At 53.2% G+C, this 15,285-nt stretch overlaps 6 protein-coding genes across 6 annotated transcripts; 4 read left to right on the top strand and 2 right to left on the bottom strand.

Annotated features, from left to right (window-relative positions):
• Window positions 1-2,674: 2,674 nt before the first annotated feature.
• QC764_710316 (uncharacterized protein) lies at window positions 2,675-3,100 on the top strand (the record flags this gene model as incomplete). The annotated part of the gene is made up of 2 exons (XM_062950650.1): window positions 2,675-2,764; window positions 2,843-3,100. The coding sequence occupies 2 exons, from the start codon at window positions 2,675-2,677 to the stop codon at window positions 3,098-3,100; spliced, it is 348 nt and encodes a 115-aa protein (XP_062796681.1).
• A 1,753-nt stretch (window positions 3,101-4,853) lies between these two features.
• QC764_710310 (uncharacterized protein) lies at window positions 4,854-7,990 on the top strand (the record flags this gene model as incomplete). The annotated part of the gene is made up of 2 exons (XM_062950649.1): window positions 4,854-5,974; window positions 6,028-7,990. 2 exons carry the CDS (start codon window positions 4,854-4,856, stop codon window positions 7,988-7,990), a joined length of 3,084 nt encoding a protein of 1,027 aa, XP_062796680.1.
• Window positions 7,991-9,160: 1,170 nt separating this feature from the next.
• On the top strand, window positions 9,161-11,572 carry QC764_0105520 (uncharacterized protein; the record flags this gene model as incomplete). The annotated part of the gene is made up of 3 exons (XM_062941109.1): window positions 9,161-9,958; window positions 10,604-11,469; window positions 11,538-11,572. The coding sequence occupies exons 2-3, from the start codon at window positions 11,289-11,291 to the stop codon at window positions 11,570-11,572; spliced, it is 216 nt and encodes a 71-aa protein (XP_062796678.1). The 5' UTR covers window positions 9,161-9,958; window positions 10,604-11,288.
• Window positions 10,163-11,407, bottom strand: QC764_0105530 (uncharacterized protein; the record flags this gene model as incomplete). Its single annotated transcript, XM_062941110.1, has 1 exon — window positions 10,163-11,407. The coding sequence occupies one exon, from the start codon at window positions 11,405-11,407 to the stop codon at window positions 10,163-10,165; it is 1,245 nt and encodes a 414-aa protein (XP_062796679.1).
• Window positions 11,573-11,952: 380 nt separating the features above from the next.
• On the top strand, window positions 11,953-14,421 carry QC764_710290 (uncharacterized protein; the record flags this gene model as incomplete). The annotated part of the gene is made up of 5 exons (XM_062950648.1): window positions 11,953-11,994; window positions 12,055-12,602; window positions 12,711-12,887; window positions 12,962-13,264; window positions 13,472-14,421. 4 exons carry the CDS (start codon window positions 11,953-11,955, stop codon window positions 13,095-13,097), a joined length of 903 nt encoding a protein of 300 aa, XP_062796677.1. The 3' UTR covers window positions 13,098-13,264; window positions 13,472-14,421.
• Window positions 13,277-15,078, bottom strand: DBP8 (putative RNA helicase; the record flags this gene model as incomplete). The annotated part of the gene is made up of 2 exons (XM_062950647.1): window positions 13,277-14,339; window positions 14,399-15,078. The coding sequence occupies 2 exons, from the start codon at window positions 15,076-15,078 to the stop codon at window positions 13,277-13,279; spliced, it is 1,743 nt and encodes a 580-aa protein (XP_062796676.1).
• Window positions 15,079-15,285: the final 207 nt, after the last annotated feature.

Genomic DNA, 15,285 nt, shown 5'->3' with positions numbered 1-15,285 from the left:
TTTTCCTAGCTTAGTTTGGGCTTGGAATGGGAAGGCTTGGTCGTGATAATCCCAAGGTTGGTAAGTCATGATAGGCCTAAATTGATAGGTATCTATCTAGGACGGGACATCTTGATCAAAGCCTCGAGTTCGGTGGTGGGGATGGAACGGGAGCATGCGGATGCAGAACCTGGGAGCTGTGAGGAAGAAGGGTCGAAATAAAAAGGCCCAGAAAAAATGAAGAGCGTTGGGCTGTGATTTTTGGGAATGACCGCGAGCAATCGATAGAGTATTTGCTTGTAGGTTGGTATGGAACTTGATCTCTCGGTCTGTAGAGTGCAATGGCTATGTGGCCATACCCAAGGACTCAGGAATCTTATGACAGCTGTATCCACACTGTCAGAACCATTCCTGGCCTCCTACACACCGGAGTTGCAATTCTTTTCACATGTAGTCTTCTCAAATCGGATGAACTGGGACCGACTACACTGTCAGTGATGCCTTGCACCCCGCCCGGAAACCCAAATCGGGCTTCTACCTCGTCCCAATCCACTCTATTCAAGCCATCAAATCAAGCATGATGGTCCGTGAGACCAAGGAATAACACCCTGCCTGTCCTGTCCCCCATGTCTTTCCTTGACCGCCAGGGTGCCTACCGCGATCTTGATGAATGTAAACCAAAAAGAATTGACAAGCGGGAAAGGCATCAAGCGAACTTCTCCATCAGAGGGAAAGCAATCATGATCGGTACGATGAACCGAGCCGAAGTTGCCCCCGAAATACAACCTCTAAATACCCGATTGGTTGGGAGTCAACACAACGGCAAGCCAAGACCTTTCTGTAAGTGTATGTATGTACCAAGATGTAAGTTGGGCAGGTAGAGAAGAAGAAGAAAGGAAATGAAGGGAGTGCTTGTTTTTCATATATGCGTGGCGCTGAAGAGATTACCTCAGGGACGATCAAATTTGGGTTGATCTGGTAATGCTAGTGGTTTTTGCGTTCGGTGAGGGAAGAGGTAAAGGCTTGGAATTGTACAACGGTTGCCCTAGATGTGAAATGAGTCCTTTGAAACAGCCTGTTCGAATTTATCCCGTTTTCTCTTCATCAAAATACTTCCGCCCGCCCCCAGATTTCATGACTGGATAGGAAGGAGCCTTTGCCAGCCGAGCTATGTCGAAGGACTGTTCTAGTCAGCCATCCACCATAACTCTGTCACGGTTGAACCCGTCGTTGTCTAAAGCTGCGGGATAAACTCCGCCAAAGTGGTGTGTTTCTGACGTGTAGTGTGAGCGACGATCCAGGCTGGCGGAGAGCAGCAGCACACATCAAGACGAAGGCCTGCATCGTCCTGAAGCAAAGAGCCGTAAGCGGACCATCCGAGGTTCCGATTGGATCTTGGAGAGGCAGAGATTGAAGGCAGACACGGCGTAGCATGCGTGCGATTCCTGGTCGTGCTGCAAGTGGATGCAGAGGTGACCCCAACGTTTCAATCCAGACCTCTACAGAGCATTCCCCTCGTGACTATAACTGACCAAGCGCAATATTTCCCAAAGGGGGCAGACGGGACTGTGAGGAAACACGATCATCGCTGGGGCCGTTGAAACTAATATGCAGATCCCGTGCCCACGAGCATATAATGCTGTGTGATAACATCCACACACCACGCAGACGACTCGCTTGTTGGAAGCGCCCTTTAATGACGGGCAATATTCGAGGTCGCAATGATGAACAGAGTCATCACCATGAAGCTCAACCTTGGGTTGGATGACAGGTTGGCCACTTGGCATCTGCGAGGACGATGAGAAACGCAACGCTGTTCTTGTGAGCTTGGTAGGTCGCTAAGACCAAACCTGAACGCTAGGCGGTCGGTTTGATCCTGGATTTGAGGTGGTAACGGTCCGGAAGAGGGTGTCAGCGGAGACGATGGCTCTGGGGTAGTAATCCTGGAGGTGGAGGAAGGCTATGAGCTGCACTGCGGATAATTGTCGGCTTGACAAGCCAATATAGCAAATGCCAATTCGGAAGCTGGAGGAAAAAGGACGGATCGAATCGAGCCGTGTAACCCCCCTCCATGTTTCCTGCTTCCCCAGCTTGGACGGCTGGGCTCGTTCTTGACTGCTGCAGTCATGCCTGTTGTAGTACGAGCGATGCTGACATTTGGGGTGACTGTAAAGATAGCTACAGTGAATAGCCCAGCTGGTGGCGATCCCGCGCGATCCGAAGCGTGTTGGAAGGCAGAGAGGGATTTGTTGGCTGCCATTTATTTCGTAGGTGGTGTGTTGCTGTAACCTAAAATCGATATTATATGTTGAGAGGGCTGTGACCATCTTACCTCGAGATACATGGCTCCCACGAGAGTTGGTGGCGACCCAATATGGGCCAGGCTTCTCGCATCAGCATAGACCTGCAAGAGAAGGCACCGAAGCTTCCTTTATTGTTTCTTATGCCTACGGAGAATTCATGGCGGCACGAGACGAGAAAACCGCCGAAGGGGTGACTTGTTCCGCTCAGAGTGAGAGAGTGTATATCGTTGTCGATGTCACGTAAGTATTGAATATGGACTCGTAGTCGACGATGCAGGTCCACCAAATATTGACGATGATCCTTTCCAAGCTTGTGATCTTGGACAGATCTGACAGACTGACACTGACAGGAGCAAGAGGTTGATTTTGGGCCTTGCTCCAAGTGGGGTTGGATGGAGCGCCACAAAATTGGCAAGGTCACGCCCACACGCCGCCTTCCCACGAGTTCAGCAAGGGTTTGTGGAACATTGCTTCCGTCAACCGTAGCTATCACTCGCTCGCTGTGTTACAGAAGGTGGTATTTTCCTTTTTGCTCGTTCGCTCTGACATTGAGCTAACAGAACACATTGTGCGGCCTGGAGCTATCCTCGAGAAAAAAGCAAGGGAAACTGGGCATCACCGGAGTTTCTGCCACCCGCCAAGACACGGCGGTCATCAACAGAGACGAGTCAAGACGCTTCGGCCCCAGCTGGTCCCGACTTTCTGGGCGCGACGGGACTCGCTGTTTGCTCGGGGCTTGGTCAACCGAACCCTGCTCCGAACCCCGCAACATTACCCGTCTTCCGGCCCATCCCTGCCACTCCCCACAAACGTCTTGATGCCTCTGGGTTGTGACAGAGACAGAGACGGCCTGTACGACGGAAGGGAGCAGGTCTGTATCGACAGAGTCCGGGGATAATATAGAATAGGTACACATCGCTGATAAACCCAATCGACGGCACCAGCCAAGCACCCCGGTCATGCTGTACATCCTATATTGCCTGGCGGCGTATTCTCGGAATTTTGCCATGGCAGGCTGGCGGATGGATCAAAGATGACAGCCCCTCGCTCATACAATTATATCCGCGCGCTGAAAGCTGTTGCTCCCACCACCCCTCCGACACCGACTCGACAGACGAACGAACCGGTTCCTGGCCCTCTCACCCCCATCTCAGTTCGTTTTGCCCGCTCTATGTATCATAACAGGGGATAAGAATATCTACACACACCACCTACAGTACAACCCCGGACGAAGGAGCGGGCGCCCGTGCGCGGCGTAGGTAGTGCCTAGCCTGGAACCAGTCCACTCGCGAGAGCTCTACGAGCATCCATGATACTGCTTGGTGTGGTGGCTTGCTTCAGCTGCAAGGAAGAACGTGTGTCTCTTGTGCATGCAGGAGGGGTGGTAGGTGGCCCGCCTCGACCTTGTCTGCTGTGAGGTACGAGAGTTCCCCATGCTCTCGTCTTGATATGACGGAAAATGAGGGGAGAGGGCGCTTGATAGGTGCCATTAGAGAGCCAGTCGGCCCGCCGTGGGCTTTACAACATCCTTTGGACCAGCCTGTCACCCTGTCTCCGCGATCAATCTATTTGCCCCATCTTTTCCTTGATGCTCCCCCCATACTCTCCATCCTCTCTCTGGCCTCCCCGTATATTGACTTGCAGGCCCCTGTTTCCCTGTTCCCCACGTCGTCACATTCTCAACAAGACCGAATCCGACTGCGACTAGGCCGGCTCAAGCACCCAATTGCAGACCAGACAAAACAAAAAGGACATAACGGCCTATTCGGTATTACGAGGTGGCTCCCTGCCTGTCCTCCTTGCCCTGGGCGGTCTAGCTTCTGGATCGTCCACACGCAAGAAAACCGAAACAGCATGTTACCCCACTGGACAGCCGCCGAAAACGCTTCTTTTCGCTAGTTCCGCCAGACCCTTCTCTTGCTGATCCACCAAGCCGGCCTTGGAGACGCCTGTGGTTGGGAAACGCCAAACGCCAAAAGACTCGAACCCCAGTTGCTGTCGCCTGTCGCCTCCCCTTCTGCCAGCTTCTCGGAGTTGTCTTTTTCCACTACTTTTCTCTCTATCCTGCTGACTCCCCTCGACGGCCCCTACGAACGACCGCGACGACCTTTTGCATCACCTCTACCTTACCTTGCTACTCGAGAACACACGGCCGATCGCATACCAAGAAATCGACAAGACGGTCAAGGCCGGGAAACACTCCGGGTATTACGCTTCGACAATTCGCATCCTGGAAAGCGCTTTGTCGGAAATCCTCAGGGGACATGTCGATGTCAGGTAGCAGCTCGTGACACCACACCACCGCCCCCTATACCATGCGATATCCCTGTGCACCACTACAAATCATCGTCGCCGTCCCAGATATTCCCAAGTGAAGTGAAGGAGAGCAAAGTTGGGGTTTGGTCTGGTCGTGTAGTAGGAGTTTCGCAAACTAGCTACGGAGTACCGAGTCTTTTTGACGATATCTCGCTTGGCCGTTGCTACCGTTACTTGCCCAGTGGAGGGTACCTACTAGGTCACATACCCACCTGTATTTTGCACGAGCCCAAGAGTGCCATCCATCCTTTCGCCATGTCGCTGGAGCTCGATTTCTCGCCCTCGGCGGACAACACTGACGGTCACCACGCGCAACCTGAATCATCCGCTGCTCTGCAAGCCCTCAAGCTGGAGTCATCCAATGACGGGATGGGAACCATTACGGCAGCAACCCATGATCTTGTAGATGCGACCCATTTTGGCGACTTTCAGTTCTCCTATCAAGACGACTCACCGATGGCTGGTCTAGCTCCACCAAACTTCGACGATCACACTCCAGACGTGTTTGCGCATTCCCATCCACCTTCGGTAACCTCGATGCATGACCAACAGAACCAGGCCACCTCCATCACTGTCCAGACCTCTTACAGTGACACCAATGGCCGGCGGCAGGAGAGCATGGACACATCTGAGAATGGCAGCCCCGACAGCAACCAGAACGGCGGCAATTCCCTGGAGGAGCCAATGTCGGACGAGTTTGGTCTTGCCACTGGAGGCTTGGGGGATGGGACAGACATGGGTGGAAAATCAAAGGGTGATAAGACAGATGCGACACCAGCATGGAGCGAGCTGAAGACGAAGGCGGGAAAGGAGCGCAAGAGATTGCCCCTGGCCTGCATCGCGTGTCGGCGCAAGAAGATTAGATGCTCGGGAGAGAAGCCAGCATGCAAGCACTGTCTACGGTCTCGCATTCCATGTGTCTACAAGGTGACAGCGCGCAAGGCGGCGCCGAGGACTGATTATATGGCCATGCTGGATAAGCGGTTGAAGAGAATGGAGGAACGCATCATCAAAGTGGTGCCAAAATCAGAGCAGGATTCTATGGCGGCGTCGGTGACCAGAGCGGTTGTCAAGCCGGCTATTCCAGGGACTCTCACCAGCACCAAGGGCGCGGCGAAGAAGCGCGGTGCTGATGAAGCTTTCGGACCAGACTTGGACAATTGGGCTCGTGGCACATCAAGATCCAAGCTGGATGGACCTCACAAGCCTTCAACGATGCTGGTTCAGGAGGCGGAGGAATCGAAGCTGTTGCTCGAGGGCGGCGATGCTCTGCCATCGAAGGAGATCCAGGAGCACTTGGCCGAGGTGTTTTTTGAGAACATTTATGGCCAAGCTTATCACATCCTTCATAAACCAAGCTTTATGAGAAAGCTCAAGTAAGTCGGCTCGCAACTGATCTGTGAGTTTCATTATTGACTGTTCGAAACAGGGCCGGCGCTTTACCTCCAGTGTTGATCCTCTCGGTATGCGCCATTGCTGCACGCTTTTCCAACCACCCAAAGCTAGCCACGAACCCGAATTTCCTTCGTGGAGAGGAATGGGCTTCGACGGCCCGCGATATTCTCACCAAGCGATACGAATGGCCAAATATCACAATTTTGACCTGTCTTCTGATTCTGGGTCTGCACGAGTTCGGCACATGCCATGGTGGACGGAGTTGGTCTTTGGGAGGACAGGCCATCCGGATGGCTTTTGCGCTTCAGCTTCACAAGGATCTCGAGCACGACCCCCTCCGGATGACGGGAAAGACACAGCTGAGCTTTATCGATCGAGAAATCCGGAGACGAACGATGTGGGCGTGCTTCTTGATGGACCGTTTCAATTCATCAGGAACCGATCGGCCATGTTTCATCAGAGAGGAAACCCTCAAGATCCCACTGCCCATCAAGGAAAAAAACTTTCAGTACGACATGCCCGGGCCGACCGAGACGCTCAGTGGGCAAGTTCTAGAGCCCACGACCGAGGGTCAAGCGACCGAGGCCAAGGACAATATGGGCGTGGCAGCCTGGATGATCAAGGCCATCGCTTTATGGGGGCGCATCATCGGGTACCTCAACCAGGGCGGAAAGGAGTTAGATCCTCACCCCATGTGGAGTCCGGAATCCGAATACGCGAAACTACTCAAGCAGACCGAAGACTTTGAGCTGCCGGAGTCTTTGGCTTACACACCAGAAAACCTTCACTTGCATGAGACAGACAACATGGCCAACCAGTTTCTGTTTCTGCACATCTCGGTCCAGCAAAACATTCTGTTTATGAACCGGTTCGCCGTCTCATCACCAAACGGTCAGTCACAACAGGACGTGCCGAAGGCGTTCGTCACCAAGGCAGGCGCAAAGGCATTCGCCGCCGCGAACCGGATATCAGAACTACTCAAGGATGCCGAGTCACATTTCATCACGGCACCCTTCACAGGATACTGTGCCTTCTTGTCTAGCACAGTCCACATCTTTGGCATCTTCTCGGGCAACCCCTCGATGGAGGCAACCTCGAAGCGCAACCTCGCCACCAACGTCAAGTTCCTCTCCAAGATGAGACGGTACTGGGGCATGTTCCACTGGATGTCGGAAAACCTCCGCGAACAGTACCGCACCTGCGCCGACGCAGCCAGGCAAGGCAACCCAGCCCAGGAAAACGCCGCCTCGCCCATATTCCAATACGGCGACTGGTTCGACCGTTATCCTCACGGCGTCTCTCAGTCCGACTTCCTCGACCCGGCCACGTACAAGAAGAAGGAAAAGGGCGAGGACGCGGTGCTAGAACAGAAACCAGAACTGCACACAGTCGAAGAGTTTTTTACCACGCTCTCCCCGCAAAGTGGCGAACATGCTGGTGGTCCGAATGGCATCTCCCGCCCCGGCCAGCACCTCAAACGGAAATCCATCGTTAGAAAGGCTTCCACTGCTGGCGGCTCCCAGCGAGGTGCCAACGACCAGGTTTTATCACCGTTGCAAACCGACTTTGCCCGCGCCCAACAACAACATCATCATCATCAACAAGGCGCGGCTGAGCAGATGCATGCTGCTGCGAGGCTTCATCAACGGTCTTTCTCTGCCAATGCGGGTGTTGGTCCGCAGTCTAGTGGTCCCAGCCCGTTCAACCCCTTGACAATAACGAACGCGTCGGCGTATCATGCCTTGTCGCCTGTCTCCCCGGTGGCGGTCTCGCATTTGTCGCATCATCACCCTCATCATCCGCACAATTCGTTTTTTCCGCCGGATCCGTTTGCCTTGGGCGCGTTGGGGGCTCATGGGCTGCCGGGGCTGGATAGGCAGTTGGTGTTTGGGGCGTATGGGAATGGGGTTGAGCATCATCCGCTCGCGTCGGGTCTGGCGGGGTGGGCGGCGCAGGATCATGATGGGACTGGGGGTGGGAGAGAGGGGTGGTGGTGATGGGGGGGGGGGAGACATCATGGTGGTGGTGGTGGTGGTGGTGGTGGGTGGGGGGGCATACTGCTCAGCAGGACGCTGCGCTGCATGCTGCTTTTGGGGCGGAGCCGAGTTCGGCCTGGTTTATGCCTTTTAATATGGAGCCGCCTGAGATTGGGGGGGCCGGGGATGGGTTAGGGGTGGGGTTTTGGGTGGGCAGGGGGGTGGGAGTGGGGGGGATGGATGCGTTTGGGAGTATGTTTGGGATGGGGGATGCATCATCATTAGGGGATTGGGGGATAAGGGGGTGTATTGGTATGAGATGGGAGGGGTTTCTTTGGTGTGTGGTATATTTTGTGTGTGTGTGTGTGTGTGTGTGTGTGTGCGTATATTTCGCTTTTTTTGATCAATTTTCTGGATCGCATTTTTTAGCAGGCGGGTTATTGGAAAGGAAGAAGGTTATTGGGATTTGGATCAGGAAAGGGTATGGATTTGGAAAAGGAAAGGGGGGAGTTAGCTTTTTGGAGGGTTCAAAGAGGGCGGGAAATACCAGTCGTGATGACAACGTTTGATATTGAGGATGAGATGGGGAGATGGGGTGGTGTGTATCTACAGTGTGGTCTGGCTGGTAGGGATTGGTGTACACATTAGGGTTGCGTATCCGCGTGAATATGTGCGTGCGTGTGTGTGTGTGTGTGTATGGGCAGCTATCTGAGAGATGTGCTTGGTTTCGAAAGTTGATATAGTCACTTTTTCCTTGAGAGATACCAAATTCCATTTTTGTCCCTACCTAAGCGCGGGCATGCATTGTGCCTGGCTTTGAAGATGTGTATCTGAGTTGGGAGTGATGATTTCATCTCAGGGGATGGTTGCGGACATCAGTCTACATTATGTATATATCCTGCTGAGGTTTACTTGATCCCGTGTCGCGATTATCCTAAACAAGGTAAGGGTGCTACCCTCTCAGTCAAACCTATCATACCACCAAGAAGATAATGGTTTTGACAGCTTTTGGCTCGGTGTGTGCTTTGGTATGGTCAGGGTTTGGTTTGATTTGTAGCCAGCCTCGCTTGGCTGTAATCATCTCCCCGAGATCTGTTCGCCCCACGGGCACACATCTCTTTCGTGTTGTTGCTTTCCACAACTGCGCAAAGCCTGCTTCTAGAATAAATAGGTAGCTTTACCGGGCATGACAGACGAAGTAAGGTAGGTAAATCGTCTAAATACTAATTATTCAAGCAGAAGCTCGGCTCGTACTACCTGCCTCCTCCCGTCGACTAGGCGTTCTTCTCTCTACAACCATGCAAGTTGATTGGATGGTTTTGGAGGTTGTAGGCTAACACAAACTGTCAGGCATCATACATTTAAAAAAGAGATGCAGACCAAACAGTGGGGATTGACTGAACTGCTCGAGGGTTATTGCACCCATTGACTGGGCAATGATATATACCTGGAAGGGTTCGACCCCGAGGTTTGGCATCCTCATTCATTTCCCTCAACTCCCCTCTCTTGACAGCAATAACCGCACTCTACCCTCGGTGTACTTTCTCAATGCTTGAGGCACCAGTCCCGAATTACACCTACAACACCTTGAACAGACGCACATATCAAACCACTTTACTTCCAACCCAAAGGGAACTTACCACCCAGCTACCCATCATGCCCAACCCCACAAACCCTTCCACTCCCGGGGGAAGGGAGAATGTAGGGGAGTTTGCTGGTTCTTTGTTACTGAGGGGTATGGTGGTGACTGAAAGGGCAGTGACTATGTTTTGGGGAGGCAGCTTGACATAGAGAGGGATGAGGGTGGCAATTGTAGGAGTTATGATAGAGGCTTGTTGCTGGTGGGCAAGATGTGCTCGACTCGGCGGCTGGTGATATTGGGAGTTTTTGGTTCTGATTCTGGGTAAATGGAGTTTTCCGGTTGTGTATGGTTGGGTGTTGAGGATTTTTTCGAAGCGAAAAGGTCCGGGATGAAGGATTTGCATTTGTGTATGAATATGGTTGTTTTTTCTTTTTTTCTTATGTGTTCTTCCGTGGCTCTTTTCCTTCTCAAGTGTTCCCAAGAGTGTCAAGTCCATTGCATCTTCCCTTCTCAGGTTGCTCTTCCCCAATGCCTTATCGTGCCTTCCTGAAATAGGTATACAAAGGTACAGCTGGAGGCAAGTGCTACCCGGCGAATCCATTCAGCTGATCTCAGGGTTTCTCCAAGTTCAAAATCTTGATCGCATTCTCCCCCAACACCATCCTCGCCTCCTTGCTCCCCTCCCCCAGCCCCTTATTTACAGCCTCAGTATTCATCACCACACTCCCCCATTCCTCCTCCCCTTCCTCTAACGGTGGGAAGAAGGGATGATCAGTCCCAAACATCAGCCTCTCCACCCCTCTCTCCCCCGACGCCTGAATCGCCGCTTTCAGTCCAACCTCCCCATACACCACCGCATCCAGATACACCTGACTGTTCAACACCTCCCATATCGACCTTTTGATCTTCCCACGCCCTTCCTTCTCCTTCTTGTGCAAATACCCATCATGCCGAATGCAACTCTCAATCCTCGCCGCCAAAAACGGCAACGTCCCACCCCCATGCGCCAGAATGACTTTTAGCTTGGGAAACTTGTCAAACATGCCTGACAGATACATCCTCGACACCGCCACCGTCGTCTCCATCGGGAACCCTAACGCCAACGACAACACATGCCCGTACTCCCCCTTCTCCGCCCTCTCTCCAAACACCTGATTTGGCAACCCATAATGCGGGTGGAGAAATATTGGCAAGTCATCTTCCTCCAACATTTCAAAAACGTCCTCCATGTCCGGATCATCGAGACCTTTTCCCAGCCCATTGGTGCCGATGATGACACCTCGGCAATGTTTGAATTTCATCTTCATGGAGAGAACCAACGGGAGTGCGCACAAGGTATTTTCGGGGTGGAGGGGGAGGACGCCGAAAAAGTAGAGCCGGCCGGGGTGTTGACTGCACATGACTTCGAACTCGACGTTGATTCTGAGAGCGGGTTCCAAGAGGGATGAGGGGTCGGGGGAGGTGGAGAGGAACTCGAGCCAGGGGTTGGCGAGGGAGAGGACCGAGATGGAGATGTTGTGCTTGTCCATGAAGGCGATCTTGGCGTCGAGGGAGGTGTAGGCTTCTGTCAGGGGGCGTCCTGGGGGGTGGGATGGGGAAGGGTTAGAAAGGAGGGGGACCTCAGAGGGGAGGAGGACGAGGCGAGGTTCAGGGTGGCCAGGGAAGGACCGGATAAGGGGAATGGTGTTGCGGGATTCGAGAAGCTTGATGTAGGAGGCGGGGTACATATGGGTGTGGATGTCGACGATGTTGGGCTTGTTGGTCTGGGGATCTGTTATTTCGACTGCGGGGGCGGTTGGGTTGGAGGGTTCCCCCTGTGCGGGTTGCTGGGGCTTCTTCTTCTTGCTGGAAGGCATTTTGGGTAGCTTGTTGGGGGTGAAGCTTGAGGGTGTGAAGGAGATGTGGTTGAAAGAAAAAGGTTTGGGAAGATGGAGTATGCTATATAAGGTAAGTTGACTGATGCGAACGAGGGGTGCTTGCTGCAAGCCAAGACGGGATATGGGAGAGCTCCTGCTGTGTAAGTCAACGTCTATCACCCCACATTCCCACCTTGAGTGCCTGCGCTGTTATCGTTGTCGAACAGGGGGCATGTTAGTCTTATCATTGACTACCACTGTCTGTATATGACCGTCAATTCCTCCGATAGGAAGGTCTGGAGTATGGCACATGACAATGCTGGCTGTGAGATATGATAGCTCCTTGCGAGGGCTCTGAGACATACATTATGGGCGGCAGTACCCCTCCCGGACAGCAGCACGGAGAGCTCCGGGTTGATGTTTCAACGGCTTTGTAGCACAAAGGGAACTCTGCAGCAGCATATTTGAAGCTTCACCCCGCTTTTGAACCTGTATGCTTGTTATGTCTTTAATTCTTCAGTCATTTCCCTGAAGTGAAGCTCAAGATGGGCTCAACAGCAGTGGAACAAGACGGCCTCGTCATTCCTGTAGCTACCCCTTCCCCCTCACTCTCATCCCCTCCCATATCTACTAACACTCGCCCTCAGATCATCAACTTTTCCGATTTCCTCGCTGGCTCCCCCGAATCCAAAGCTGCTACCGCCAAAGCAATCCTCACTGCCTTTCAGACTTCAGGCTTTCTCTACCTCTCCCACACCCCCATCCCCCCCGACCTCTTGACCTCTGTCTTTGTCAACTCTGCCAGCTTTTTTGATCACGGAGAAGACTTCAAGAGGAAATACCTGTGGACCACACCCGACGCCAATAGGGGGTACTCGGCCCCCGGCAGAGAAAAAGTGACGCAGCTGACGAAGCCGGACGAGGTGGAGAGTTTAAGGGAGAAGGTGCCCGATCTGAAGGAGAGTTTTGAGATTGGGAGGGAGGATGAGCCTGGTCATCCTAACCGCTGGCCCGAGTTGGCAGGGTTCAGGGAAGTGATGACTGAGTTTCACAGACGGTGTCATGAGCTGAATGTGGAGGTTATGAGGGCTATAGCTGTGGGTATGGGGTTGGGGGAGGGGTTTTTTGATGGGTTTGTGGACAGGGGGGATAATACGTTACGGTTGTTGCATTATCCGGCTGTGGGAAAGGAAAGGTTTGAGCAGGGGGCGATTCGGGCGGGGGAGCATAGTGATTATGGGAGTATCACGCTTTTGTTTCAGGATGGGAGGGGGGGTTTGCAGGTTAGGGCGCCGGGGGGGAGGTTTGTGGATGCGAGGCCTGTTGAGGGGACGGTGGTGGTGAATGCAGGGGATTTGCTGGCTAGGTGGGCGAATGATGGGGTGAAGAGTACGATTCATCGGGTTGTTGAGCCTCCGCCTCCGAAGGAGGAGGGGGAGAGTGAAGAGGTGAAGGAGTATCCGGCCAGGTATAGTGTTGCGTGAGTACTTGCTGAGAGAGAGAGAGAGAGAGAAAGAGTAGAAGGATGTGATGTGTGCTGATGAAGGAAAACAGGTACTTTTGCAACCCGAATTTCGACAGCTTCATCGAGGCTATTCCTGGGACTTATGGGGGCGAGAAGGGGGAGAAGAAGTATGAGGGGATATATAGCGGGGAGTATTTGGTGCAGAGGTTGAGTGCTACTTATTGATGTTGATGTCTTGTGGTTCGGTTCAACTGGATGAGATTGTCATAGGCTGATTGTCGAACATAGCAGACCGTGGAGTGTGTCGTTCAGTCAAGTGTTGTGCAAAGAGCAATTATGGATTATGATGAATGAATCGGGTATCTTCATTGTCCCACTCAACATGGCTACATCACCACAAGCACTCAAGTAGCCCTCAGCTTCTCCATCCCCCTCTTCCTCTTCCCACCAACCTCCTTCCCCTCCTCCAACTCCAGCAACGCCTCCCTCTTCTTCTCGCTCACCAACTTCAACGCCTCCCTCACCACCCTCGTCTCCAAGTTCACGCCCTCCTCCTCCCACGCCTCCATCTTCCTCCCCACCCTCTCCTCAATCGCCAGCACCAAATCAACATCCCTCTGCCCAACAAACGTGACCGCATCGCCCTTCCTCCCCGCTCTGGCCGTGCGACCGACGCGATGAATGTAATCATCTGGATCTCTCGGGATATCATAGTTGATCACCATCTTCACTTCAGGAATATCCAAACCTCTGGCCGCCACATCCGTCGCCACCAAAATCCTTGCGGCCGACGCTCTGAATCTGCCCAGGTTGTCTATCCGCTGTCGTTGGGGCAGTTTAGAGTGTAGACTCGTTACCCTATGGTCCAACAACCGAAGTAAATGATGGAGGAAATCAGCTGTTGATGTCCTGTTGCAAAAGATAATAATGCTCTTGTCGACGTTTTGCTCCGTCAGCAGAAACATGTGCAAGTAGTGCTCCCTGTGTGTAACAGGAACCTGTAAATGCATCTGCTTAAGCGTTGGTGGAATCGCCAACTTCTCCGTGTCAACTTCACACACAAACACCGGCTCTCTCCCAGGTTTTCTGGGCATATTCTTGAGAGCCATGACTTCCGGGGTGATGGTAGCGGTGAACAAGAGTGTCTGCCGTTTCTCGGCCGGTGGCAAGGCGGAGAGACACTCTTCCACGTCCGGGAGCATGGAACCAGGACCGTTGTCGGCAAGCAACCTGTCTGCTTCGTCTAGCACGACGAATCTCACGCGACCCAAGCCGCAGACGGTGTCGTAGCCGGAAGTGCGGATGTGGTCGGCTAGACGGCCGGGGGTGGCGATGACGATGTGTGGCCTTTGGGCGAGGGCGATGGCCTGGGCCCGCATGTCTGCGCCTCCGGTGACGAGGATTGCTTTGAGGGAGTGAGGGGAGGAGATGGCCTTGACTTGTTCGAAGATTTGGAGGGCGAGTTCACTGTGAGCCGAAATTAGTATATGAGATGAAATCGTGCGAGGGTGAGAGGAGAATCTTGCCGAGTAGGAGTGAGAATGACGCCGAAGATGGCCGATGGATTCTCGGCCCATTGTTGAAGGATGGGGACTGAAAAGGCAACTGTTTTGCCGGAACCTGTCCTACTGCCACCGATGCAGTCTCTTCCTTTGAGAAGCATGGGGATACTTTCTCTTTGAATGGCGGTGGGCCGTTTGATAGCCATGTTGGCGAGGGACTGAACCAGCCATGGGCGGACTCCTAGGGACTCGAAGGTGGTGTTGGAGTCGGTAGAGACCGTGACCCCGGTGGTGGGCTCCGGGAGGGTCGCCTTTACGGCCTCGGCCTCTTTGTCGGCCTGGGATTTTTGAGGCTTGATGCGTGACGCTACGCTGTAGGCAGACTGGATGACTTTTGGGACATCATCTTCATCATCATCTTCATCATCATCGTTGTCGCCGTGGTCGACGACTTGAACATTTTTTGGTTCTGTTCGGCGGCGTTTTCTGGGGCTGTTGCTATCCAGTGAATCCGAGTCCGAGTCTGAGTGGTTGGAGTCGTCTGAATCAGAGCCAGAACCTGGTCCTGAGTTTACATCATCTGAATGGATATCCTCATCCACCGGCACCGGCTTGACCTTTCCGGTCTTTTTTGAGGCAGCTGATGGCATGACGTCTGTGTGGTGTGATGAGATATAGTCCTCGATGAGATGTGTTGCTGCCATCAAAAATTTTGGTTGGAGGTTTGACGTCTAAAATGTGGGGCGGCTTTTAGCGACCCACTGGAACGACAAGATGCATCAACCCCACTGTGTGGGCGGGCGCTTATTGGGACTAGGGCTGGGCGCTTGGGAAAAGCCGTTGCCTTTTTGATATTCGACGCCGTCACATCAAGTTCTCACGGAGTGAACCAACAGACAGCCGCGATGTGT

This window comes from Podospora pseudoanserina, assembly GCF_035222485.1.
Source record: "Podospora pseudoanserina strain CBS 124.78 chromosome 7 map unlocalized CBS124.78p_7, whole genome shotgun sequence".
Classification (NCBI taxonomy): domain Eukaryota; kingdom Fungi; phylum Ascomycota; class Sordariomycetes; order Sordariales; family Podosporaceae; genus Podospora; species Podospora pseudoanserina.
Note: the sequence above shows the minus strand (reverse complement) of the source record. Positions and strands in the feature narration are given on the sequence as shown.